General features: G+C 55.7%; 11 protein-coding genes across 11 annotated transcripts; 4 read left to right on the forward strand and 7 right to left on the reverse strand.

Moving 5' to 3' along the window:
* Positions 1-165: 165 nt before the first annotated feature.
* IE81DRAFT_45057 (hypothetical protein) lies at positions 166-2,239 on the reverse strand. Its single transcript, XM_025517356.1, has 3 exons — positions 1,613-2,239; positions 1,275-1,494; positions 166-1,178 (listed from the first exon to the last, which is right to left on the reverse strand). Exons 1-3 carry the CDS (start codon positions 2,068-2,070, stop codon positions 588-590), a joined length of 1,269 nt encoding a protein of 422 aa, XP_025371207.1. The 5' UTR covers positions 2,071-2,239; the 3' UTR covers positions 166-587.
* A 555-nt stretch (positions 2,240-2,794) lies between these two features.
* Positions 2,795-4,183, reverse strand: IE81DRAFT_345991 (hypothetical protein; the record flags this gene model as incomplete). Its single annotated transcript, XM_025515982.1, has 4 exons — positions 2,795-3,196; positions 3,291-3,632; positions 3,714-4,078; positions 4,156-4,183. 4 exons carry the CDS (start codon positions 4,181-4,183, stop codon positions 2,795-2,797), a joined length of 1,137 nt encoding a protein of 378 aa, XP_025371208.1.
* Positions 4,184-4,666: 483 nt separating this feature from the next.
* Positions 4,667-6,493, forward strand: IE81DRAFT_321706 (mitochondrial carrier). The gene is made up of 6 exons (XM_025513426.1): positions 4,667-4,993; positions 5,103-5,259; positions 5,437-5,540; positions 5,614-5,775; positions 5,865-6,113; positions 6,200-6,493. The coding sequence occupies exons 1-6, from the start codon at positions 4,883-4,885 to the stop codon at positions 6,431-6,433; spliced, it is 1,017 nt and encodes a 338-aa protein (XP_025371209.1). The 5' UTR covers positions 4,667-4,882; the 3' UTR covers positions 6,434-6,493.
* On the reverse strand, positions 6,233-7,362 carry IE81DRAFT_321708 (hypothetical protein). The gene has a single exon (XM_025513427.1). The coding sequence runs from the start codon at positions 7,349-7,351 to the stop codon at positions 6,566-6,568; it is 786 nt and encodes a 261-aa protein (XP_025371210.1). The 5' UTR covers positions 7,352-7,362; the 3' UTR covers positions 6,233-6,565.
* A 620-nt stretch (positions 7,363-7,982) lies between these two features.
* On the reverse strand, positions 7,983-10,499 carry IE81DRAFT_340318 (Phosphodiest-domain-containing protein). Its single transcript, XM_025515609.1, has 4 exons — positions 9,184-10,499; positions 8,530-9,115; positions 8,227-8,452; positions 7,983-8,153 (listed from the first exon to the last, which is right to left on the reverse strand). The coding sequence occupies exons 1-4, from the start codon at positions 10,106-10,108 to the stop codon at positions 8,109-8,111; spliced, it is 1,782 nt and encodes a 593-aa protein (XP_025371211.1). The 5' UTR covers positions 10,109-10,499; the 3' UTR covers positions 7,983-8,108.
* A 1,270-nt stretch (positions 10,500-11,769) lies between these two features.
* On the forward strand, positions 11,770-13,239 carry IE81DRAFT_345994 (hypothetical protein; the record flags this gene model as incomplete). The annotated part of the gene is made up of 3 exons (XM_025515983.1): positions 11,770-12,188; positions 12,283-13,039; positions 13,132-13,239. 3 exons carry the CDS (start codon positions 11,770-11,772, stop codon positions 13,237-13,239), a joined length of 1,284 nt encoding a protein of 427 aa, XP_025371212.1.
* Positions 13,240-13,998: 759 nt separating this feature from the next.
* Positions 13,999-15,295, forward strand: IE81DRAFT_287784 (mRNA triphosphatase CET1; the record flags this gene model as incomplete). Its single annotated transcript, XM_025511731.1, has 6 exons — positions 13,999-14,097; positions 14,257-14,329; positions 14,425-14,471; positions 14,567-14,813; positions 14,888-14,994; positions 15,119-15,295. 6 exons carry the CDS (start codon positions 13,999-14,001, stop codon positions 15,293-15,295), a joined length of 750 nt encoding a protein of 249 aa, XP_025371213.1.
* A 119-nt stretch (positions 15,296-15,414) lies between these two features.
* On the reverse strand, positions 15,415-17,460 carry IE81DRAFT_321713 (hypothetical protein). Its single transcript, XM_025513428.1, has 4 exons — positions 16,548-17,460; positions 16,357-16,446; positions 16,122-16,266; positions 15,415-16,043 (listed from the first exon to the last, which is right to left on the reverse strand). The coding sequence occupies exons 1-4, from the start codon at positions 17,109-17,111 to the stop codon at positions 15,880-15,882; spliced, it is 963 nt and encodes a 320-aa protein (XP_025371214.1). The 5' UTR covers positions 17,112-17,460; the 3' UTR covers positions 15,415-15,879.
* A 1,424-nt stretch (positions 17,461-18,884) lies between these two features.
* On the forward strand, positions 18,885-20,594 carry IE81DRAFT_345997 (hypothetical protein; the record flags this gene model as incomplete). The annotated part of the gene is made up of 1 exon (XM_025515984.1): positions 18,885-20,594. One exon carries the CDS (start codon positions 18,885-18,887, stop codon positions 20,592-20,594), a length of 1,710 nt encoding a protein of 569 aa, XP_025371215.1.
* Positions 20,595-20,866: 272 nt separating this feature from the next.
* Positions 20,867-23,338, reverse strand: IE81DRAFT_321716 (hypothetical protein). The gene is made up of 5 exons (XM_025513429.1): positions 22,894-23,338; positions 22,498-22,781; positions 22,167-22,405; positions 21,708-22,065; positions 20,867-21,619 (listed from the first exon to the last, which is right to left on the reverse strand). The coding sequence occupies exons 1-5, from the start codon at positions 23,072-23,074 to the stop codon at positions 21,116-21,118; spliced, it is 1,566 nt and encodes a 521-aa protein (XP_025371216.1). The 5' UTR covers positions 23,075-23,338; the 3' UTR covers positions 20,867-21,115.
* A 205-nt stretch (positions 23,339-23,543) lies between these two features.
* On the reverse strand, positions 23,544-25,372 carry IE81DRAFT_321717 (putative CPC2 protein). Its single transcript, XM_025513430.1, has 3 exons — positions 25,174-25,372; positions 24,619-25,034; positions 23,544-24,405 (listed from the first exon to the last, which is right to left on the reverse strand). The coding sequence occupies exons 1-3, from the start codon at positions 25,280-25,282 to the stop codon at positions 23,986-23,988; spliced, it is 945 nt and encodes a 314-aa protein (XP_025371217.1). The 5' UTR covers positions 25,283-25,372; the 3' UTR covers positions 23,544-23,985.
* Between the last annotated feature and the right edge of the window lie 230 nt (positions 25,373-25,602).

Below are 25,602 nucleotides of genomic sequence, written 5' to 3' on the forward strand. Positions count from 1 at the left end.
ACGGCACCTGGTCGTGCCCTGCCCAATTTGATGTAGATTTGCTATCTGATGCAGCCTACTCTGGAACGACGTCGTTTACTATTGCACATTGTGATTGATTTACGATGCAGCCTATCCTGGAACGATGACGTTTACCATTGCACATCGTGATTGCGTTTGTCCGAAATACGGCACCTTGACTAGTAGCCCCCCGTGTATTGCAGCTCTTCCGCCTCACTTTCTGAGCGCATCCTTCGAGGTGGGCACGTCATCATCGCTGTCCCATTCGCTTGCCCCCTTTGCTCGCGCGCTCTGTGTACCCGGCTGCGATGCTTGACCATCAAACGGATCTCCGAGTCCCACTGGAGGTGCTTCGAGTTTGGTGCGTTTGACGTTCCGTCGTTCATCCGGCGAGTCGAATGGGTCGCTGGAGAGAGCAGCAGCGGGTCTAGACTTTGAGGCTTTGTGCGAGCGCTTCGTGGCATCCGAAGCATCTTGAGCTCGTCGGGTCTGCAAGTGGCTGTCGTTCATGGAGAGAAATCACGTTGGCAAGAATGATTTGGTCATGACCCTGACGCGCGAATAGCGATCGAGCAACTTTGCATGGCTCACCTGGCACTACCTGGCCTCTTTGCGGGATCAGCAGAGGCTTTGAGCAACGCATCTATCCTCTTGACCTCCACGAGCTCTCGAGAAGGCGCCTTGCCACCAGTTGCGGATTCGTCTTCCTCTGCACTTGCAGGCATTGACATTTCCTTGCTCAACGCTTCTTGAGCTACAATGACGCCCAATATTTTGCGCAGCGAGCTTTGCAACTCTTCAATCGTTTGATCAAAAGGTGCTTTGGGTGCGTCCGATGCTTCAGAGCTCCCTGTGTCGGCCAGAGCTGAATTTGATCCCTCTTTGTTCGAGCTCGCCTTGGCTTGAATCTTCTGATACTCCTCTTGCCTCCTCTGATGCTCCCTCTCCCCACGCTCGTACTTGTCCTGCAGCCAACGATTGACAAGCTTCGCAGCCTCGTCCTGTTGTTCCGTCTGCGCATTTGCAGAGGAGGAGGATGCGGAGCCCATGAGGCAAGCAAGAGCTATTTGAGAAGGAGGATAGAGCAGCTCCAGGTCCGTAAGACGCGCTGACCAGAGCAGAGATTGAGCTCTCGGCAGCAAAGCGTGTAGCGTTGAGAGCGGGCTGGGCTGCAGGCTCTGAAGCCAGTTTCGCCCACGCCAACCAAGGCAGCATAAGAGTCAAATCGGATCGGAGACTCGCGCTGCAATCTGCTTGCTCATCAGAACACCCACCTGCATATCATACACGAGCCCTCTCAAGGCTCTTCCGGGCCCGTGAACGCTCAACTCCCAGCCTATCGCATCCGCCACGCCGAATTCTAATCCTCGGATCGTCTGCTCCATCTCCTTGACGGCATCTTTTCCTGGAGCCTTTCCCGCAATCTTTGTTGCGAAGTAAGAGAGCGGCACGGTGTGAGAGGTGGATTTGAGTGAGAGATAGAGGCAGGTCAACCTGTCGCATGGAAAGCGAGGGTGAAGCGACGTGTCAGAAGACAAATTTGTGGGTCTAGCAGGCGTCGCAAAGGCCAACGCGTGAGGTTCGACGTGATGCGAGAGCGAGCAACACTCACATGATGTCTTTGACGGACCATTCGAGTGCGCACCTCTTGACAAAGAAGCGTTTGAGGTACGTGCTGGCCGTCTCCTCGACCAGATCAGGCAGCCCAAACACGCCAACCAAGCCTCTCAACTTGCCCAGGTAGAATCTGACCATCGTATCCAGCTCTGCTGCATCCGGCCACACCTCTGGCGCCCTCAACCTTACCTCCTCTGGCAAAGTCCCCGCTAAGCCCATCTCCCTTTCCCAGGATTCTTGTACGCGTTTTCGAGAGGCGTGCCATTCTTTCTCTTTCTGCTCTGCCAAGGCGGAAGGGGACATGTTCCAGTGCCGATATTGCGATGTTTGCGTGTAGATTGGACGAGGTCGCTCATCCTCGTGCGACGCTCGCGCGGCTCTGGACAGATCCGAGGGCCCTGCCACTGATTGCGACTCGGAATGACCATTAGCTGCAGGGTGTGGAGAAGGCATCCTCGTAGTCACGCTTTTCTCCGCTCAAGAGACCTTTTCTGGCAAATTGAGGCCAAGCTCGCGCGTTTCTTTGAAGGATGATGATGATGTCGCGAAGGGAGGACTGCAATCACTCAGGCTTGATCGTCAATGGTGTCAAGTGGAGGGGGAGGACAGCAGGACAGCAGCAGCAGAGTAGTCACTGTGTAAGTGTTGCATGCGCGCCCACACGACAAGAAGGACCTTCGCATAGCGAGCAAGTCGTGCGCGCGCGCCTTGCGGCGATCGAGAACAAACAATCACGAATGTGGTGCGGTGTGTGCAGGTGCGGCCTCCGCAATCACCAATCACCAATGAGAGAGCATCGTACTCGCAACGCTTTCAGACGGGCTAGATGAAGGAGCGGGCTGATTTGTGATGGATGACCTGAGTGTCGCAGTCACAATTGCAGTCGCTGTCAAAATTGTGAGTGTCAGCGTCACGACACGCAGCAGACGCGATATCTCTGCAGACAACGGCACAGCGCTTGCTTCCGCATCCGATAGGCTGCTGATCTGCTGATCTGATTCGAGCCCAAATCATCTTGTAGGGTCAAGCTACAAGCAGTGCTTTGGAGCATTATCCGTCGGGTAGGCGAGCTCACTCCAACAAGCTGCCATCTGCGCTCTCACTCGACCTGGCACACGGTTGATGTATGTCTATTGCCAAGAAAAGGGAGGAAATGAGGCTTGCACCGCCTCTGCTTTCACTTCTGCCCCGCCTCAGCCTTCGCATTCGCCACTTCTGACTCTGCCCAAGCTCGTTGTGCAGCAGTCTTTGCAGTGTTCCAGTGACCTTCGACTAAAGCTCTGGGCAGCGCCTCGCTCGCTTTCGCCTCTCTGATATCCTCCTCATCTCTCCTCAATGGATTATGTGCAGCTCTCCCTCCCACGATCTCCCTCAACCCTGGATCTCTCCATAACACGTCGGTGCCAATGTGTTGGGCTTGCGTGAGGAGAAGCGTGCTCTCTAGAGAGGTGGCTATGGAGCGCATGGAGAGCTGCACTTTAGTGATAGGTGCGGGATGTAGCGCCGATGGCTGCAAAAAGATCAGACCGAAAAGCGCGATGACGAGGAGATTGCGTGCGATGAAGAGATTGGTATGGATCTGCAGAGAAGAGCACATTATTTTGGCCGTCAGCGACAGCCTCGAGTAAGGTGTGAAGGAGTCCGTGCGGCGAAAGGAAATAAATGATACCCACGTGATTGAGCCAGCCCTGATTCTTTTGGATTTCTCCGACGTAGTCGTTCATAACGGCGCTTTCGAAAGCGACCGCAGAAGCAATGGTCCAAATGCCGACTTTCCGCCACATGCTCCTATCCTTGCCCACTTCCTTCAGCACCAACTCACTGCCCGCCAGACGCAGCAGCACAGCGTCAAGAGATTGAAGCGTGGTGCTGGAGCAGGTAACGAGACCCAAGACGAGCAGCCTCGAAATGTGGAAGAAGAGAGTCTGGATCATGGCGTACCCGGTGTACTCTCTTGCTGATGTGCAGTATCTACACTCCATCAAAGGCGCTGCACCGATGCGCAGGTACAAGCGCTGCGGACAGGCGTATATGCGGGCTGAGTGTGAGCGAGATGTAGGCTTGCTTGCTGGACGAGTCTTCCTTGCCATACTCACTCTGCTCTCGTACTGTCCCAGCTTGCCGTACATGGCATCCAAGGCCGCCTCTCCATAAGGCCATCTAAGCTCGCTCAAACTTCTTCCCATCGTGTTCGCCCTGATAGTGACTGACGGGTCATATGCATCCGCTCTAGCCAAGGCGACGAGGTCCCACGGGATGTGCAACAGGTTGTTGAGCGAGATGAGGATGGTCAAGCTGGTGATGGCCAATATCATCCAGTCGCTGGGCGAAGATCGATCCAAGAGTTTCGTCTTACCCACTGCATTCGTCGCCACATTCGGTACAGATGCTCCTCGATTTCGATACCTGGCAAGCCATGTGAGGCCATGACGCAATGCGTAAGGCGCAAATATGGCAACAGCTGAGACAACGAACCAGCGTGTCAGGCCATGCCCCACTGGTCCAAAGGCGGCATATGATGTTGAGCAAGCCACTCACCCAAAGTGTACAGCGTGGTGTTCGCCATGACGTTGTCGCGATCGAAGCAGCTTCGACTCTTGCCGGTCCTTCGTGTCGGTCGAACACACAACGCAGCTAGGATCCTAGAGGCGGCGAGTGCCTGGTGAACAAGACCCAGCGGTAACCGAGCACGACGAATGTAATACTGGATGATGAGACCAAAGATTGGGCACTCAAGACTCAAGCAACCTCGAAAGTCAGAGTCGTGAGTGAGTGGCTTGTCCTGCGTGACCTCGCAGCCAAGACGCATCGCGCTAGCTCGCGCCTCGCCTCGCATGCATGGCGCTCGTCGGGCTAGGATACCGCTGACGGCCAACACACGACACGTGATCGCGCAACGAGCCGCGCACAGACGTCAAAACGGCTCTTCGGATTTGTCGGCCTTGATTTCTTGATTCTTGATCTTCGCGATTCTGATTCATGTGGGAAGGTGGTGGTGGTGGTGATGCTGGCAATCTGATGCGCTCCTTTTGCTGTCTGGCGTCCTACATCCACCTTTTGTCGCGACATTTGGATGCACTAAAGTCTATGTAGACGACGGGATTCCCACATCTCTACTTCGCGCCGCCATTTGTCGAGGTCCATCTCGTTCTGGCCCCTCCTCGCGCTTTCCTCCACGCCGAGCCACGGCCTACGAGGTAGCAATCAAGAGCGTTGTTAGCACATCGAATTTGCTGAGCTTCTAAGCTAGTACGCGGCAGCAGGCATGGCTGAAGCTGGGCCCAGTGCGCCTCTCACAGCCCGCTCTGAGGCCAAGATCGCTTCCTTCGTCAAGGGCACACCAACTCAAGCTCCTCCTTTTGTCGCTTCCTTGACTGTGAGTGAAGGTGAAGGGCGCACACGAGCGCAGCAGTCTCGCAGCATAGCTCACTTCTCACTCCTCAAATTGCAAATGATCACTCGTTCCTATCTGTGTATGCGGCAAGGGTGGGGCATTAGCGGGTCTGTCTGTCGACCTGCTCTTCTACCCCATCGACACCATCAAAACGCGCTTGCAAGCGAAAGGTGGCTTCCTGCAAGCTGGAGGATTCAAGGGCGTGTACAGAGGAATCGGCAGCGTAGCTGTGGGAAGCGCCCCGGGAGGTGAGTGTCACGCGCGCGCCGCTGCTCTGCGGTGCTGTTATAAGAGGAGAGCCGGACGAGGGCGATCTCTGTATCAGAGCAGCTTCAAGAAAGCCGAGATGGAGTTGGTTCATGAGGAGAGGTGCTGAGCCAGATCCACGCGCTTGCAAATGCCGCTGCGATCGGTTCGCCTTCCAGCTGCGCTCTTCTTTGTCACCTACGAATCGCTCAAGCCGGCGCTGGCCCCACTGTTCGGAGATGGTGCTTCCTCGCACATGCTGGCCGGAAGTTTGGGAGAGGTGGTGAGTGCATACATGCGCCTTTGGTCCACATTGATCTCGATTCCCTGACTCGCGGCTCGCGTGGTCGAACCAGGCAGCATGCTTGATACGCGTTCCTACAGAAGTGATCAAGTCTCGACAACAGACGTCCTCGTATGGAGCTTCTGCATCGAGCGCCAATGCTCTGCGAGCGGTGATTGCAGAGAGCGGCTTGCGCGGTCTGTATAGAGGCTTTGCCGGCACCGTAGGGCGAGAAGTGAGTTCGAGCATCTCTCTCGCACTGCTCGTAGAGATACGCAATGGCCCAGCGTCCCGCTCATACGCGCTTCTCTGATTTCCGACTAGATTCCCTTCACGTGCATTCAATTTCCCTTGTACGAAGCGTTGAAGCGACGGATAGCCCGGTCAAATGCGTTGCGCTCAGGCCAGCGGGATAGCTCTGTATCTGAAAGCTACGCCACTACTGCCTCCCCAGCTTCGGCTGCAGATCTTCCTACTTGGCAAGCTGGCCTTGCTGGATCTGCAGCGGGAGGAATCGCAGCTGCTAGCACCACGCCGCTAGACGTGGTCAAGACTCGGATCATGCTCGAAAGGGTGCGTGAGAGGCTTGCATCTTGATCACGCATGGGCAAATCAGAGCGCTGATCCGTTCATCCACATTCCCGCTCGTGCTCGACTAGCGATCGATAACACAGGCGACCGAGCCCGCCAAATCCTCCGCTCCAGCTCTCAAGGCTTCCGGAGTCAATTCGCGTATCATACCCACCTTGCTGCACGTGGCACGGACAGAGGGTCTAGCTGCCCTCTTTGCTGGAGTTGTGCCCAGAACGCTGTGGATCAGCGGGGGAGGCTTTGTGTTCCTCGGCACTGCGCACTTCACCATTAGTGCTCTAGGCAAAGCGCCTTTGCCGTGATGCATGTATAGGAATGGATGGGCAAAGCAAAGAGCATCGAGAGAGAGAGATACAGAGTTCTTGGTGTGCGTTCAGCGACGCAAGACGTAGGTTCTGAGTCTCGGGTGCGCTAATTTCGGGTGAAGATGCTCTCTAGCTTCGCACGATCACGCCTTCCTCCTCGTAGGATGTTCGCAAGACGTTGACCACGTCCACGAGGCTTTCGATGCGGTGTTGCGCGCGAGTAGCAGCGTAGTCATCAGGCGCAAGAGCGCTTCTGCCAATCCACAGAGCATCTAGTCCAGCTTCTCGTGCACCGATGTAGTCCAGCTCGTGCGAGTCACCAACGTATACCGTTTTCCCATCTCTTGCAGAGTCCGCCTTTGCATCTGAGGTGCGTTGTTCTTGCTGCGTTGTTGCGACAACGGGCCAAGCCATATTTCGAGCTGTCCAAAAGAAGCGCGCGTCCGGTTTGGTGTAGCCTATTTCGTGTCCAAATATTGGTCTGGCTGACGCAAGGCTGCAAGCGGGGCTCCCCTTGGACGAGCTCGAGTGGATGCCTAGCAGCGGTCTCAAGTCCGGCACGCGCCCATGCGTACTCGCCTGATCGAGCAGCTCGCTGAGCGCGCTGATGATCCTGCTATCGCTATCGCTAGCTATACAAATTGCAAGTCGATGCCGCTCTGGCAACTCTTCTTTCAGATTTCGCAGCGCGAGCAAAAAGGGCACAGTGTCATCGAACAGTGTGTATGCCTTTGCTGAAGAGAAACGCTGCAGTATCCTTGGAGCTAGTGTTTGTTCCAGCTCTTTCGGCGTTGGAAGATGATGCTTGTTGTCCTCGTAGAGATCTGACTGACTGAACATGTCGCTGATCAGTTGTGTCCACCATCGAGTAGGATCCGCTGGTGGATAGCCATAGTTTGGCGCCCTGATGGCCATCCTCTTGAAAGCTGTTCGACAAGCCAAAGATGATGAGCACCGAAAAGGATCTGACCCTCGAATCGCACCTCACACTGCTTGAAAGCATCTTGAAGGCGATCGGAGCGCGTATGGATGCCCAAAAGGTGCGCCTCCTCTGCCTTTCAGGCAACATCGATCGAGTCTGTACGGTCCGTGAGCACTTTGCATCATCCGGGACGCGCGACGAGCGACTCACGTACTGCAACCAGGGGTCGATCCTAGGCTTCAAGAGCGTGCCGAAAGCATCGAGCAGCAGCAGACGAGATGTTGAGGAGGACATCAGCGTCACCCTTTGACCCACGGGCGAGGAAAGGCTACCCTTTAAACAGCTGCAATCTCGCGCATCACCCAGCGAGCATGTTCCTGAGCGCTCTTCAGCATGTGCGTCGCCGGTACGACATGATGGAGTTGCGCTTGGGCGCGCATTGTGAGCACGCGGGCGCCTCGCAGAATCCGCGCGTGTACGAGCAGCAAGCAGATCACGGCATGCATCAGGCTTCGCAACACAGCGCCCACATCACTACTCGCACCTGACGGCATGCGAGGCCGAATTCCAAATGCGGGCAGGCAGCACAGCTTCGAGGCATCCAGCAGCAGTCGAGACGACAATGGACCGCAAAGCACGATATATTCATCACAAGCTCAAGCTATACAATTCCTGGTATGCAAAGCATAACTCATGGAAGCTGAGGAGCCGGATTGCATGGTAGCGGGAACCGCCAGCTCGTCGCGTGAATCACGAGAGCGCACGGAGGTAAGGGCGCCAAAAATCAGGTGTGCCCTGAGGAGGCATTGGAGGATACACGTCAGGCTGCTGGCAGAGAGGCTCCGAGGCGCCAACGGATGCAGCTCACCTCGGTGTATTTTCGCCTGTTCGGCGGCACTCGAAGAATGTCAGCGATGAGATTGTGCACTTCCAAATTGCGCAATGGAGGCATCAAGGACCGCTCATGAGAATCTGGTCGAGCCGAACACTCGGCGGTCTTGCGATGTTGACCGCCTACGGGCAATCTGAATGATGGACCAGTGGCGAAAAATATCGCGCGCATGTCTGAAGCGTTGGTGGAGTAGCCATGGTTTCTGCGGAGGGGAAGACAAGACCGCCGTGAGTGAGCAATCTTGCTGCACCTGCTGAGATGGAAAGGGGCAGCACGCACCCTCGAGGTTCGTAGACGCCATCGCTAAAGCCAGACATCTCCTTTCGTGATGTAATGGCCCAGCCATTTGCAGGCACAATCCAAAACTTGGCCATTCGATCTTCAAGGATCAACCGACGACGACTCGTGAGTTCGTCTGCTGTGGGGACGCCCCTGGCAGACATCGAAGGCCCAAAAGCTAGCCAACCCCACTTCCGAAGTAGATTTTCTCTGTCAACCACTTCAAAGGCGCTGCCATTGCCAATGCGTGTTTGGGCCAGCTCCAAGATTGCGATTGCCTCCGTTTCTGCGCTCACATCGCTGAAATGCAGGCCCACGTGCGGCCAGCCATCCTGGTAAGTGATCTGGTCGTACAGGTCTTCTCCTAGAACTTCGTCGAGGTAGACTAAACGCTCATTGGAAGTTGTAGTCATGCCGTGGTCTGACACGATCACTACGTCTATCAGGTCTGTAGCGTTGATCCGGTCTATAGATCTAAGTAGCGAGGTTAGAAATTCGTCGACTCGCTTGAAAGCATCGGCGACTGCGTCGATGCGGGCGTCGGGCCCTTTGCGATGTGTGACAGCGTCGATGTCCGGCACGTATGCTGCGCAGAACCGACATCAAAAGGTTAATATGGAGACAGGACGATGGCATGAGCGTCACAAGACGCACCGCACACCAGCTCTGGTCGTTCTTTGGTCGGCAAATAGAGCCATTCGACCATCTTGTCAAGACGCCGTTGAGGTGACCAACCCTTTTCGTACTTTTGGAACAAATCAGGAGAGACGCCATCACGCGTCACGGGTGGACCTGGCCACATCAAGACGGCCGCTCTTCTTCCTGCATTCTGTACGACTTCCCAAATCGGGCTGCCGTACCACCAAGCTCCATCCCACGACTGCTCAGGTCGAGTGTAGTAGAATTGCCGAGGCAAGTATGGAGCATTGCGGGGAGCAGATTCATCTTCGATAAGATGGAAGTCATTGGCAACGATCCCGTGCGACAAGGGTGTCAGGCCCGTCAAGATCGACCAGTGATTGGGAAATGTTAGACTCGGCATGACGGGCAGCATGTACTCGGCCAGAAGAGCTTTGCCAGAGGCGTGCATCCTCGACAGCGTGGGAAGCAGCGACCTGGTAGTCGGAGACACTTCTTCCCTGTCTGGCAACGCTGAACTGCTAATGCCGCCACTCGAGGGTGCGATATAGTCTGGCCGCACCCCATCAAGAGAAAGAAGGAGCACAGTGCGATGCCAAGAATGAGTGCCATTCGACAGCACAGGCTGAGATCTGTTCAGCCATCTTTTTGACTCGTAGATCGAGCCCGGACGAGCCCCCAGGGAGACTATGAGAAGAGCAGCAGCGAGGGCGAGTGCAGAGAGCGTCAAGAGACCACGCCACTCGCGATGAGGAGAGTGCAGCTGATGATTTGTCTCTTCTTCACAGCCTTCATGTTTGCCATCAGCGTCGGCTCGAATTGCTGCTTCGACTGTTGAGCGAGTCTTGCAATTAGCAGTGATACTGGACGCATCGTCCTCGTCCAGAGTGGATGCTTGCGGTGAGCTGATCTGCTTGCGCCCCTGCCGTATTGCTGCCATCACCCTGGCTCGGAAGAGCCCAAACAGCAAGTGTACGCCTTGGTGTGCGTGGTCGATTCGTAATCATTCAAGATTGCTTGGTTGGGGTTTGTGAAGCAAAGGCAGGGCTGCCAGCTGACTTGCGCGCTCGTCAATGATTCGTGATTATTCTTGATTCGGGCCAGGAGCGTGAAACACCTCGGAGATAAGTTTGCTTCCGACTCTCGTGACTCGGGACTCGTGAGATGTGATCATGGGTCTAGCTGCTTGCTCTGGGATGTGACGGCGTGTGAGAAGCATGTATAGCATGATGGACGCACTCCACGGCTCTGAGCGCTGCTCTGCTGCTGCATGGTGGGGATTGGCGCGGTGGAAGCACGAAGCGTTGTATAACGACGATCGATGCTTCGATGACGCGCGCGTCGTCTCGAATGACGGATGCATGCACGCAGCAGCAACAAGGCATGCATCATATATGCGCGAGCATCAGCAGCCATGCATCAGCAGCAGCACAAGCGCACATGATATCGAGTGCTTCCTTTTGGGGGCGACCCGCGGGAAAACTTGCGAGCGCGCTAGCGCGTCGTGGTCGTCGCTTTGTGACCTTTCAACTCGCGTCTCCGATCAAGTTACCGTATACACGCAGCAGCATCAGCAACATGGCCATCTTCGCGATTTGCGGCTGCTGCTGCCGCTGCTGCTACGTGGAGGCGCTGCCCCACCGCCGGAAGCTTTGATCGTTGTGTACTATAGTCCGTGAGTGTGCATACATGCAAGCAGGGACGCAAAGGCTGATTGCTGGTGCCCCAACAATTTGGAAGTTGCACCGCAGCTAAGTGTTCATGCTGTCTGTGCACGGGCCGGGCGACATGAGACGTTTCAGCACAGCTCAGCGACAAACGTCAGCTATACTGTAGATAGGTACAGGTGAGAAGTTGAGTCGTGAGTCTGAGTGGAGTGCGGGGAAGGGGGTTGTCAGGGCACGGGACCGCATGCACACTGCCCATCTGCCGACCACCCCAGCTCTAACGTACCCACGTCACAACTCAATTCACGATCGTATCGAGTGACCATGGCGCTGCTGATCGCTCGAGGTCGATTGCTGATCATGAAATGGCTGCCTACAGCTCGCCCTTCTAGCTCTGAGATCGTTTATCGTGAATGAAGATCGGGCCGAGCACACGTTCGTCCAAAAGTGCGCTGCTTTTGGGTCCGTGATCAATTAGTAGTCTTCTTCGAGCTCAACGCTGCTTAGGTGGATATAGCATGCTGCGGGGTTCGCCTGACCTCACATATGTGGTTCGGAGATCGCTCCGTCTTTGTGTGTGAGGCAGCAAGCTAGCTCCGCGATTGAAGCTACAGCGCGAGTAATTCGGAAATTCGGCGCCACGAATCACAATGTGAAATCAGCGGCTGTCGACTTTGTTGATCCTGCAGCGCAAGCAACCGTGGCCAATCATCTCTGCCTCCCTACCATCACACCGTTTTTCGAGACCTGCAAATAAAGGCCGGCTGATACTCCACGACTCTACCAAGCAAGCAAGACGCGAGACAGACCACGCGACACCGCAAGGCGCCCGACCTACACTGACACTCACGACGCATTGAACTCGGCTCGAGGAGCATCGCTACGTTTCAAAGCCCCAAGCCCTCGAAGGCATCCCTTGACGACCACAGCAAGAATGTCTTCGATCAACCCTGGCCCGGTTCCGGACCCAATAGTCTTCCCAGACTACCGGCTCCGCAGGCCTTTGCGGGTGCTGTCAACGCCATCACTCTTAGCGCCCTACTTGCCCGCCATCTTGAAAAGTGGACCTCCAGCTTTGGTGCAGCGCATCATCGCTATACTGTTGCTCTTTAACATTCGCTCTTTTCCCCTCTTTTGGCACATCAGAGTATTCCTGCCTGCTGTGTGGGCCAGGTTCAAAGCTAGACCTAGCATTCATCCTCTATTGCCTTGGATCTCGAGCAGCAAGCATGCCACCACTCAGCCCGGGACGAGTCCTGCGCTCAGGTTGGATGCGCTACCCCTCGGCAAAGACATCTTCAACGATGTGGAGACATACACCTGCCGGGCATGGCCAGATGACTGCGACTGGAAGTGAGTGGACGTTCGACTCTTGGGTACAGCGTGCGCCGTCATGCTTGACCAGATTGCGGATACAAGAGCTGACAGATCTACTGCCTCGACACAGCCTGCACGTCTCGAACAGCGCATACAGTCGAGCTCTGGACTACGCTCGCATGTCCTTCCTCAGCTCCCGCATCCTACGCTTCCACTTCGATGGAGGCTGGATGGCCTTGGGCGGAGCAGCCTTGACCTTTCACAAGGAAATCCCATTCATGGCAAAATACGAGATCCGCATGCAGGTAGCATCTTGGGATGACAAGTGGTTCTACGTGCTGGCTCGCTTCGTGTCACCTGCCAAGGGACACGCCAGAACTCGACAAGCAGGAGTCAGGAAGCGGTCTAGATCAGCTCAGAATTTGAAGGCTATGCTGATCGACGTCGCACAGCCTCAAGGCAAGCCCCCGGTCAGGCCACCCAAGCCGGACGAGGAGCAAGAAGCTGGATTGCAGGAGGGCGAAGTGGAGCAGAGCTTGGAGGGCCGTACCATCTACGCCACGGCTGTGAGCAGGTATTGTTTCAAGTCTGGCCGCAGAACCATTCCACCTTGGCTCGTCGTTGCAACCTCCGGCTATGGAACTTTTGCATCGACGCGCTCCAACTGGGAAAGGGCTGAAGGTCTTCGACGCAACATTCTCTCTCGCGAACAAGCCAAATACCAGAGCAAGCATGGCAAGGCGATGCCGCGGGATGGTATCATCGAAGGCGGTGGGCATCGCAAGGCTGGCATCATGAGTGTATACGATCCTGCCAGAGCAGAAGGGGTCGGCAAGGAAGACAACAGGGGTCTAGGCGCTTGGCAAGACAAAGCCAGCTGGAATTTGGTGAGCATTGGGGCGGAAGAATTTGGAGTGCCCTTACATCCTTGGCAGCACGATCTTGATTGGCTGATCATGCCTACGTTTCACTTTAACAGGGCGAATTCGAAGAGCGAAGACTTCGAGGCTTGGAAGAGGTACGCACCATTGTCGGAGGCGTGCTACCTTCGTCTGGCTCTGCTGCCTTGTCAATCAGCCGCTCGTAGGCGAAGGTCACGGTAGGGTTCGTCGGAGCTCTTCTTGCATTGACGAGGCTGCTTCAATCAGGGTCCTTGCTTATTACGCATGTATTACCTGGCTCGCGCATGTCCGCGAGAGAGATGTTCTATCAGGTCTTCTTCATCCCGACCCCTCGCACTTCGCAATGCATAGCTTGGTGATGCAATCCGACGTTAACAAGAGGCAATTTTGTTCACTCGAATGTGCGGTGTACTGGAACAGGCATGTGACGTAGCACGGAGGTGGTGCCTTGGGTGATGTTCTTGAAGCTGTCATCTCACTGGAGAAGATCAAGGCAGTCAGAAGAGTCGAAAGTCTTGAAGTCTCACTCAGACTAGCGTGCAACCGCACAGAGTGTCGAGGCGTCACGTGATCACTTTCGTTCCTCTCGAAGACACTCAAACTCAAAACTACTCTTCGAGATCGTGCGTTATGCGTTATATGCAAGGTGCACCGCCTTGTCTTTAGCTGAAATCCCCTGCAACGGAGGACTGCTCTGCGCTTGCTCCGACTTCCACCATGAACCTAGCTCATCACCACAGGAAGCTGCCAGGCCTTCGCTGCACCGACTCCATCAATTCTTGCGAGACCAACCGGCTGCCCGCGTCGCAGATCTCACTCTTGAGCTCCGCCAAGTCTCTTCCAACAGACGCAGCCTACTCGCGCGACCGCCGACAATTCAAAGGCCAAGTGTCGACTCGCCCTATATTCGAAGCTGCACGGCTGGGGACTCTGATGCTGCAATAATGCCGACGGTCTTTCCAGATCCACCAATCGACAGGTCCATCTTTGGCTGGGATCCCAAGGACGAGTTTGCTGGGATCGTGTCTGACTGGATCTGGAATGTTGTAGGACCGGCAGGAGACGAGGATGCCGGCGCGTCAAATGGTGGGAGAAGCTGGAACAATCTGGAGGTGAGGAATAGCGCAGCTCAGTGCGAAGTGTGGATGTGGACAAGATGACGTGCTGAAGTACCGTCTCGACTCCAACACTGGATCGCTCAGATTGAGGCAAAGGTGGGCATCATCTTGGACAACGAGGGCATGCGGCTCAATCTCCCAGTCGCCAACGAGACAAGTGAGGAATCTAGGGAATGACATGCGCGTGAGCATCACGCAGGCATGATCAGCAGCTCCATTGATGCATGCACTCTCTGCTCTCCTACTCGACAGTCGTTCACATGCAGCCTGGCTGGCGCTTCCAGTCCAACATGACGCAGGTAGGTGGGGAGTCCACACGAGCCGGTCATGTCGAAGTGGGAAAGCCAACAACCCTCCGCCGAGTAATGCTCACCCTGATCTGCTACGCTCACAGGAACAGCACAAGTCGCTGAACACCACGCTCAATGCTCTGGTGCCGAAGAGGATGATCTACTCCAGGCTCAGAGAGCACGACAGTCTGCACGCCAACCGAGTACGAGTGACCAGGGAGCATGGCTCTAAAGAGATCAAATCTGGTCCGGGAGGTATCATCAGGAAAGAGAGGGTGGCGGACATGAACGTATTCTGTCCCAATCACAACTTGGACTACAGGATCAGCTTGAATTGGGAATTGCCGATTCGTCAGTATCGATCAAGCCCTTGCGATCAAGCGCGCCGCGTGCGATGCTGACAGGCACTCTGATCCCGCTCCCAGAGTCTCCTCCGCAAGACCAGCCGCAGCTCACGCGAGACAAGAACAGGCTGTGCTACCAGAACCCACATTTCCAGGTGGACCTCACAGCTGTCGATTCTTCGGACAACGTGAGTTGGAGCGACTGCTAGCTTCAGGCTTGGAAACCGACTTGATCTGAGTCATAAGAGAAGCTTGAGCTCGTGTTGCGAGCTTTGCTTATCGGAACCACACACTTCTACACTCTTTCCGCAGCCGGGTGTACCCTCTCATGAGCTGGAGCTGGAGTTTAGAGATGCGGGCAGCCTGCTCCGAGAAGCGCACAACTACAGGTCAGAAGTGTCTCCTAATCGGACGTCCCCCGAGGAGTGGACTCCCTATGAAGATCTTATTCTTGTCTTTTTGAATAGCGTTCGAATGATCATCAGGTGAGAGGAAGGCCGACATGGAATTGAAGCAGCAGTCGTGGCGGAGGGCTCTTGCAGATGCTCGATGCGCATAATGTGCGCTACCTGGCTGACGGACTTGGCCCTCCCGACCGCAGAGCGGCGCCCGCTGCCAACGTCGGTTAGGGTCATGCCATCATGACTGCCTGCTTGGAGCTCACCAGGGCTCCGGACACATCGGAAGCATTCAGTCCTCTTCGATCTTGCGACGCGAACGCGGACAAAGCCAGACGCGCAAAAGGTCTGGGATGTTTGTGCTGCTAGGTGCATGTCCATGATGTGCTTGGGAAGGCTAGCAGAGTGAATTTTCCAATTCCTTGCCTGCAGTTTTCGACCCTCGAGCACAGGGCTTGCGCTCCTTGCTCAAAGACCTCGCCATGGCCTCGGCGCATCCCGCTCAGCTTGCGTTCCTCGTCTCGCCGAGTTTGTGAGCCCTTTGCGTCCGCGCCTGAAGCGAAGATCGGTGAGACTCTACTGTGTATTCGCCTCCCAAACGCCCAACGCCCACCGTGCCCCTTTTACTCGATAATGCAAGCTACATTGAGCAAAAATCCGACATTGCAAGCGACGTCAATGTTTGAGCTCCACGCGTTGCCCTGGGCTCCACTCTCTTGCTGCCTTGTCTATGTTCATCCAGTACCTGAGCTGTATGATTAAGCTCTTGATTTTCTCGTACTCAGGCTGCGCTCTAGTGAACGCTTCGTCCAGAGCTTGCAATGTCGACTGTAGTTGGACTAGATTGAGAGAAGGCGAGAGTGCGCTTCTTCAGCTACCACGGAGAGCGGGAAAGAGCTGGCGATCCGTCTGCTCACTCTGATTGTCGCTGCCCACCTGCTCGGCTTGCTCCTCATTTGAAGCCTCTTCCAAAGCTTCTCTAAACTCCATCACCTGCATCAGTAAGGCGGGATCCTCGACACCCTCCTCTTCACCGGGTGCTGCATGGGAGCCGTGCTCCAGCTGAGCGAGAGCGAAGATATCCGACGATGGCTAGGTCAGAGTGTGATGTGAAAGGATTCGACGTAGCGGCCCCCTCGCCCATGCACCCACCAGCCAAGTCGCTCTTGCCAAGGGATTTAGCAATGTCAGGTAAGCTTTGTTCAACACACTGGACTGAGCCAATGCCAGCTGTTCTTGTTTCTGTGCACGTAGGCGATGCACGCATTAGCCGAAAGCGAGACAAGCGAGAAGACATTTGAGATTGGTGAGTTCAATGAGCTCCTCCGGTCGACATCACTCACCTCTCCCCTCTGTCGCGCTCGGTCGGGATGGGTCATAGCAATAGCTTTCCTCCATCTCGCCTTCAAATCATCAAGATCCACCCTCCAGCCGTTTCCCTCCACCCCGTCCAGCTGCAATCCCAGCAGCTCGTAAGGGGTCACTCCCTCTGCATCTCCTGCCGGAACCTGGATTGCACCGCACGATTGCTCTGTGCAAACGAGCGATGGTAGCGGGTTAGAACGGCCGCACTCCGGACAAGCTTTGGAGGTGTTTGACGAGCCGGCAGACGTGGCGGAGTAAGAGCGCGAGGGCAGGTGGAAGGTGGAGCAAGACTCCGGAAAGGGAAGCGCTCGATGCTGCGCAGTGTAGCCGGCATGCTGGCTCACTTGAGCCAAAGCTGCAATCCTCTCAGATGGCGCACATCTCCTGAAGCTCCTCGTCGCTGTGGGAGAGCGAAGGAAGTTCGTCCGGCCGAGGGAGCCGAAAGTCGCTCCTCGGAAAGACACCGCTTCTAGAGGCCCATCATGAGCCAGCGGAGTTGTGCGTCTGGCCAAATGCTTTATCGTCAGTGTTGTGGGCCTCATTTCATTGACTGAGTGCGCTCCAGAGGGGCGACAGTCTTCAGTAGAGCCGATACGAGTTCGCTGCTTTGTTTGATCGAGTGGAAGGGCGTCCAATTACACTCGCACTTGGACGTTGAGTGTTGGTGTATTGGAAGTGTTCGCAGCTGTGAGGACTTTGCAAGTCGTTCCTCCTCCGCATGTGCAAGTGATTGCGTGCCGTGTGCCGAGTTGGGCTCGAAATGCGAGACTGTGGATCGTGAAATGATGAGCGGCGAGTGATGAGTTTCGAGTAATGACTTTGAGTCGTGAGTCACTCACAACTCTAAATCTTGATTGAGTCAAGAGTCAAGAGTGCAGCGCTTTTCTGGACTCGATCGCATGCCGGTACAGCATGACGTCGGCTAGCTGCTGCAGCACGGATCAAGATCGAATCACAATCGCGGAAATTCTTGCATTCGCGTTTGGTGAGCCGTTAGCACGTGACTCTTGACTTCGACGAGAGCACTCGACTTCTGCTCAATCGTGAATCTGAAGAAGATTTGGCTCGACTTGCAGATGCTGGACCGACGGTGATGCTCCTGTTTCCCCTCCACCATCCTGCTCGACACGCCTGCCCCACCGCTACCCAAGAGTAGCATTGGCATGCATCGTCGTGCTCCCTTTCAAGTCTACTTGAGTGCGCGTATCATCGTAATTTGGGCGACACGAGGCGCAGAAATGGGCGGTCTGTTCAACTTGGGCAGAGGTGCTCCACTTTGGGGGAGAGAGGACGCGGTTAACTCAGGACATTGGCCATGCGCCACATGACGCACCAAGCTACCCAGCTGTCCCGGGCACGGAGTGCATACCGAGGCCGATTGTCGAGGGCCAATCACGAATGCAGCATACAAGTGATGTCGTGATCTCAGGCACAGTCACGAGTGCCATTGTGCAAAGCTCGCGAGAGGCTGCGTGAACGAGGTAGGAGGCTTGACACTACGTCGGGGGAAGGTCGTGTCTGGTCTACAGAGACGCACCTTGCGGATCGAAGCATCCAGACAAAGGCGATGGCGAGCGCTTGCCTGGCATCCGACCCCGGCGCTTCTACGCCTCTCCGCCATAAGCGCTTTCATCGCTGGGCCCGAGTGGCAACGAAGAATGGCAATCAAGAGACCACTTTCTCATTGCTAAACAAAGCGCGCTTGGCTCAGTATCGATCGCGATCAGGCGCCCAGAGGTCCCCGCCACAATCGGCGATAAGTGCTTGGAGAGCACGAGGCGTTGCAAGAAACGGCATCGCGCTTCGCCAGACCACATAGCAACGGAGAGCGGAGGATGGACGCAAGCCTGTGTCAACAGATCGTTCCGTAGGCGATGAGGATGGCGGAGACTAGTTTCTGCCCTTGCGCAGCCCCAGACGCAGCAGGCATGCACCCCGCGCCAATTGAATGTCAGTCTGATGGTAGTCCAGGCAACAGATTGGGTGGCGCGAGGTGTGAATCCGGTGCAACATCGTTTCGCCCAGGTACACGCACTTCTTCCTGACACAGTGTGTGGCACCTTTTAAGAAAGGATAATCACGCCATCGAGGCGGATGAAGCGGCTCGAGTAGGGATAAAGGGGAGGCGCGCTCCGCAAATAGGAGCTTCCGCGGAGAGGATCGAGGTACAATTGCAAGAAACCAGTCGTTGATTGGTAGCTTGCCCGATGAAGGTAGATTGCTAAGCCTGTAGTTCACTCTCACTAGGCAGGGAAACGCTGCCGAACCGTGAGAGGCGCAATGTCGCTGCTGCCTGAACCAGCTCACGTTGCGATATGGCAGCGATTGCGCCGCCGTGGCAGGGACGCGAGCAAATGTTTAAAAGACGTCCCTCAAGTCGCACTTCACAGCTCCTGATCCTCCATTCTCACACGATCTACCTCACATTTATCGGATTCTTCAATCGGCTTGAGATCAAGGTCAGGCAAAGCATCAGTGGTGAGCGCTATCTCGATCGCACTTCGTCACAACAGCCGGTTGCCTCTTCGGTCCCTTCGTACTTTCGACACCCGATGACCATAGGCTTCGGAGTCAGGCGCTGCATCATGAAGCCGGAGGGAGTTCTGTTCTCATTCGTCGTCTTGGCTTTGGCGCTTGCCGTAGCCAGCGTCCATGCCCAACCAGTACGTCTCGCTCGGACGAAACGAGACGACGGTGCCTCGGCAGGCAACGGAGGCGGCGCATCAAAACCCTACGAGCCACCACCAGGCAGCAATTCGCGCAGAGACCATGACGACAACTATCTCGTGGCCCTTCGCCAGCGCTCTAGCGTAGCGGATGGGGCAGACCGGCCGCTCGTGATTCCCGTTTTGGACCGAAGCGAGACCTCTACCATCATCACGCGAAGAGAGCAGGCTGCAACGGAGCCTGTTGAGCCTCCTAAAAGTCTCGACCGAAGAGACCGTGGTGGTCGGGGTGTCGCAGATCTTCATCTACGCTTCACGACAGACGTCTCGCTCAACGATCGCAAGCTTGATCAGCAGCACATAGTGGTGAGAGGGGATGGACGAAGCGCAACAGCAAGGCCAGGCACAGGCGTATCGGTGCCAGGCACAAGAGGCACAGGCACGAAACCAGATCCTAACAAGGATCCGGAGAATCCAGGTCGTCGTCGACGGGCTCCCCTGTCGATCAGTGCAGACCAGCTCGAAGTTCGCACTCACGCCATTTCTAGTTGGCTCAGACCTCGTAGTGATGCCCTTGAGCTACGAGGAGAAAGCGGCAAAGCGCCAAGCCCTAAGCCCAGCCCAGCAGATCCGCCAAAGCCAGGACACCCAGAAGCTCCATCTCCAGGAGGTCCAGGTCGTCGTCGACGAGCCTCCCTCTCGATCAGTGCAGATCAGCTCGAAGTCCGCACTCACGCCAATTCTGATTGGCTTTCGCGAGGTGATGATGTTGTTGAGCAACGAGACGGTGGCGGCAAAGAGCCAGGCCCAGGAGCATCAACGGATCCAGGAGAACCAGGCGAATCAGCAGATCCAGGAGATCCAGGAGATCGTGGTCGTCGTCGACGAGCCTCTCTGCCAATCAGCCCATACCAGCTCGAAGTACGCGCTCGCAGCACTTCTAATTGGCTCAGACCTCGCAGTGATGCCCTTGAGCTACGAGGAGACAGCGGCAAAGCGCCAAGCCCTAAGCCCCGCCCAGGAGATCCGGACAAGCCAGACCCAGGTCATCATCGACGAGCCTCCCTGCCTATCGGCGCCGACCGTCTCGCTGTCCGCACGCACGCCAATCCTGGAGAAGCACCGAGCGGATTCGGGCCAGAGCCAAGAGCAGGCCATCGCCGCGACACTGGCAGCCATGCTACAACAATTTTGCCACGTCATTTCCATTTGGGAAGGAGAGATGAGGAGCAGAATGGCGAAAGCGGGAACGAAGGCGCGGGTGGAGGATCTGAAAAGGGTACGGGCGAAAAGGCGGCAGGAGGACCCGGCAAGGGTGCGAGCGGCAAGGGTTCGAGCGGCCCCAAACCACCGCCTTGAGACTTGGCTGTGTGCGTGTCTGCAACCTTTTGGTCTCACAAAGGGCAGGGTCCGGAGCTCTCTAAATTTGGCTCAAGATACGAGATTCAGGGGCATGGGTGGTCGCCCGACGCGATCATGATAAGAGCCTTGGAATGTGCTTTGATCTGCTCCACTCTCCGACGGCTAAACGCAGCAGATTCACTTGCGAAGATGTTGTCGCATACCGACCCTTCCCGACATGGTTCCACGTCCCCACATTGTTTATATCTCACATCACGAAGCTGGCGCAATCTCTCTGAATGATGATCAATTGTGTGAACCACGCTATCTCGAGTGTAATGGGTCTGAAATTAATCATAGATTCTGGACCTCGCCTCGAACACGACGCAGAGCGCTCCCCGCCTCCTGAGTTTGCGCGAAGCTGTTTGAGATCGAGCCAGTGATGCATTCTTCGACATCGGCTCGACATCAAATTGTGCTGTGGAGGCGAGGCGTGGGGGTCCTCTTGCATCCAGATACGGTCTTGCGAACGGGGCGCTCTACTCCTCGCGCTTGACAGCCGATCCAATGACTGGTGGGGCATCGGTGGCTTGACGCTTATTGGGTCTGTCAGAATCGCCTTGGTCCCCATTCTCTCGTTTCCTATCTGAACTCCTCGAGAAGGATTGACCACCCCTGCCACCTCGTCCGCCACCTCTTCCACTGCCCCTGCCACCCCGTCCGCCGCGACCACCGCCGCCACCTCCTCGTCCTCCCCTGGCACCGCGTCCGCTCTTGCCGCCCCGGCCATGCCCGTTTGTCGGGTTGGAGCGCGCATCCAGAAGCCACTTGGCTCTGAAGTTGGCCCTGTCAATATAAAACTTCTTGGCGTCCTGATCAGCGACGCGAGACCAGGTGACAGGCTGCCCACCAACAAGAATGGCGCGATCGATGATCTCCTTGAATTTGTCCTCCGCCACCGGGGTGGTGAAGCCCACCGCGCCCTTCACGGCGCCCTCGGGAAACTCCACGAAGGACGTCGGAAGGATGGTCAAAAGAGTCTCCTGAAGGTCGCAATCAGGGCATGAGTGGATCCAAAGCATAAGCTTTTCGGCGTAGATACTGCCAACAATATGCATGAAGACAACTCACCTTCAGGTCCCGCCAGTGTCCCCCCTCCCCAGCTCCTTCAAATGCAAGAACGCTCTGCTCAGGGAAAGCCACCTCGTCAGGATCAACAGTTCCATCAGCTCGAGTGGTGAGCGTCTTGCCGTTGAACTCGAGCTCCAGAGGCTCGCTGCGGTCGGGCTTGCGGTTTGGTTTCGGGGCAGCACCCGACTGTTGAGAGTCGGTATCGTGCCATGCCGGCAGCCCAGCGGCCTCTCTCTCCATCTCCCTGAAAGCGTTGAAGCGCACTGGGCCAGTCTCTTTGGACTCCTTTCCACGATACACCGAGCTCTTGGTTTTGTCAATGCCCTTCTCTTCCATTTTCATGTCGCAGTAAGCCTCCCTGCGTCAGAAAGAAGGTCAATTGGGTCGCAAATGCTCAGCCAAATTCAGCACTGGTTGAGATGGCAAGCTCACGCAAAGGGCTGAGATGCACATACTTACTTTGTCATGATTTGCAGTGGGTGGCCCTCCCACTTGGGTCGCTCGTCATCGTCGTCAGCTTTCTGGCCCAATTGAACAAATTGTTGAAGTTCTTTGAAATTGTTGAATTCGACGAAGACGCTCCCTTTGAACCCACGGCCCTTGTCGCGGCGCAAGCGTACTTGAGCAATGTCGCCGTACTCGGCAAAGAAAGCTTCCAAATCCTTCTGAAGCTCGCCAGTCTCCTCTCCGAAGCCTTTCTGATGTGAGGTTAGCGAAGAGCAACTGCGCGTCAGCTCCGGAGCATACCCATGTGCGACCGGCACAACCAGATCACTAATCAGCTACTCACGACATATGCGCTTCTGGCAAAAGCATCCTTCTTTGGCACGAGCTCCCTCTTGCGTCTGATCTTGGTCTTGGATTCGTCCACCTCCACGAGCGGATCCTCCTGAAGTTGCATGGCCTCTTCTACGGAGGCGGCAATCTCCTCGTCGGTCAAAAGAGAGCGCATGGGCTTCATACGCTTGAAAGAAGCAATGATGGAGATTGGCACCCAACCTTCTGGGCTTTTCCTGCTTAGCATGAACAAGAACCTGTCGAAGGGGTAGTTCGCATCGCCGAAATAGAAGGAGACTAAGCAAGAACAGGAACGCAAGGAATCAGCAAACAACCATCTCGGAGGGACTTACAGCACGACAACGGCATTCCTGGCTCTTTCCGGCGCCTACATATTGCCTACACTCACTTTGGCGAGCTACTTCGCTCAGAGCCACATGCTTCTCGATGGCAGATGGGTCCAGAGCATCAGGAACGCCGGCAGCCGCGGCAGCGGTCTGAGGATCGACAGCAGGCGCAGCGGGTGCAGTGGAGCCTTCCGCAGTAGTCTCCACCGGCGTCTCCGTCTTCGGCACGTCTTGATCAGTCATCCTGCCGGAATGTGACAGGTGCTTGGGAGAGAACGAGGCACCCGTCAACGTGGTCTTGGTTGGTAATAAGCCTCAAGTTTGCGCCTGCAGTGGTCCCTCGTGGTCTAGACACTCCGATGGAGTAGGTTGTAAGAATCAGATGAAAGACGTCGTGAGTCCACAAGTGGGATCGTGCCCGTTGCTCAGTGTCATCCACGATTCGAGGTTCGGCTCAGCTAAAATGTCAGGAAGTGCACAAACAGGCCCCCAGCAAGTCGTGAGGGTTGGTCGCGAATCCAGTCGAGTTGAGGTGCACGCGTGCATGCATGCATTCACCAAAAAATCAGCTCGTTGCGTGCCTTCTCGCACGAGAGAGTGAGAATTGCGCGGCGTGTGAGGAGAAACCACGTGGTTTGAGATTCACGATTGTTCAGGAAACTGGGCTCTTGATGTCCACACAACCGTGCCCGCATTTCAGCCTAGTCGAAAGGGTTGATACTGAGCACCAGTGAGCGCATACTGAAAAGCAACAGAGTCGAAGGATCACAAGGATCCGCCCATTCGTACCCTCAGTCGAATTTCAGTGCACATGCTGAATTTTGTATCGTGAGTGAAAAATACATGGGAGAAAGAGGTGGAGACGCCCCCTGCGCCTGCGGCAACTCTGAGGTCCAGACGCTTGAGCCATCAGGGCTCTTTGCCTCAGTCATGACTAGGCAATTGCGACCTTCAAAGCCGTTCCAGCACGCGTCGCGTTCAGGACCTCATGAAAGTAAATGATGTGACTTCCTTCCCAAAGTGGTAGCGCCCCCTGCGCTCGCATCACTTTTCATCCTCCGAACTCTCAAGGCTGGAAACGCCCCCTGCGTTCACGACAGCCCCTGATCCTCCACAATGGCTGCCAAGCCGTCAAGCGCACAGGCGTGATCGGCTCAGGCCAAGACGCTGTAGACACGGACGAGGTTGTCGGAGTAACCGGCATAGAGGGTAGAGCCGTCGGCCGACCAAGCGAGGGAGATGCACTCGGGGTCGATGGCCTTCTTGCCGACGCCCGTGAACTCGGGCTTCAGCTCGTCGACGATGCTCTTGCTCTCGAGATCGAAAATCTTGATGCAAGATGCGGTGGCAGCGCAAAGCCAGTAGCGGTTGGGGCTGAACACAAGAGCGTTGACAGTGTCGCCGGCCTCGAGGCTGTACAGGTGCTTGCCGTCGGACAGCTCCCAGAGCATGGTGATACCGTCCTTTCCACCGGAAGCGCACAGCGAACCATCAGGAGAGACAGTGACGGTGTTGATGTAGCCAGTGTGACCGAAGTGGTTAGTCTTCAGCTTGCACTTGGAAAGCTCCCAGACCTGGGAAGCGAGAAGCGCAGTGTCAGCAAACAGCTTCGACAGCTGCTAGACTCGCTTCTTGCTTGCACTGGAAGCATGCTCAGTGATCTTGGTGGTTGTAGGTATTGTCTCATTGATGCATCTTGTGCACCTCTGAAGTAGCAAATACTAATTTCCTCTTCATCGCAGTGTTCCCCAACCATGTGATGCTGCATAACTTTGTCTGCAACTCACCTTGACGACCTTGTCCCATCCAGCAGACACAATGACGGGGTTGGAAGGGTTGGGGGAGAAGCGAACGCAGCTGACCCACTCCGTGTGACCGTCCTCCTGGATGTTGAACTTGCATTCACCAAGGGTGTTCCACAGCTTGATGGTCCTGTCACGGCTTCCGCTGACGATCTGACGGTTGTCGGCGCTGAAGCTGACACTAAGAACATCGCCAGTGTGTCCCACGAAGCGACGGGCGGTCGTACCGGTATTGAGGTCCCAAAGGCGGAGAGTCTTGTCCCACGAGGCAGAAAGAGCGAATTGACCATCGCTGCTGATGACAATGTCTGACACGAAGTGGTTGTGGCCTCTCAAAATCTTCTTGGGGTAGCCATAGTTAGCATCATCGCGGCCAAGCTCCCACACGATGATGGTGCGGTCTGAGAATTGAGAGGAACGATGTACGCGTCAGCAAAAGTAGCCAACACCATCTCCAAGAGCAGCTACTACTTTCGAAGAAGTCCTATAACCTCCCATCGAGCAATCCTTGCAACCTGGGCCAGTCTCAATCGTACTCACCACGAGAAGCCGTCAGGAGAAGGTTGGGGTTCTCCGAGGAGGTAGCAATGGCGGTGACCCAGCCACGGTGAGCGGCAAGCTCGCCACGGTACTGCAAAGACTCTGACATTGTGACTCAAGAATGAGACGCGGCTAGAGAGATAAAAGGTGCGATTGGGTTGATGGATGGAGCGAAAGCCTGAAGAATGTGTGACCGTCGTCGCAGCTGCCACGGCCTTGGCTTCAGCAGGAAGATTGCCCACTCCGCAGTGCACGGCCGGATGCGCGGCGACTCGTCCTAAACCCACGTGGCTCTCACATTCAGCCGCATAGGCCAGCGAGAGCTGAGCTTACCGCGCGCGTTCAGATTAAGAATTAAGATTGGATTTGCTAATTTTGAATAGCAATGATATCCCTTTGTTGTAACACGGATTTCGACTAAGATTTAAG

This window comes from Ceraceosorus guamensis, assembly GCF_003144195.1.
Source record: "Ceraceosorus guamensis strain MCA 4658 unplaced genomic scaffold IE81scaffold_14, whole genome shotgun sequence".
In the NCBI taxonomy this organism is placed as follows: Eukaryota; Fungi; Basidiomycota; class Exobasidiomycetes; order Ceraceosorales; family Ceraceosoraceae; genus Ceraceosorus; species Ceraceosorus guamensis.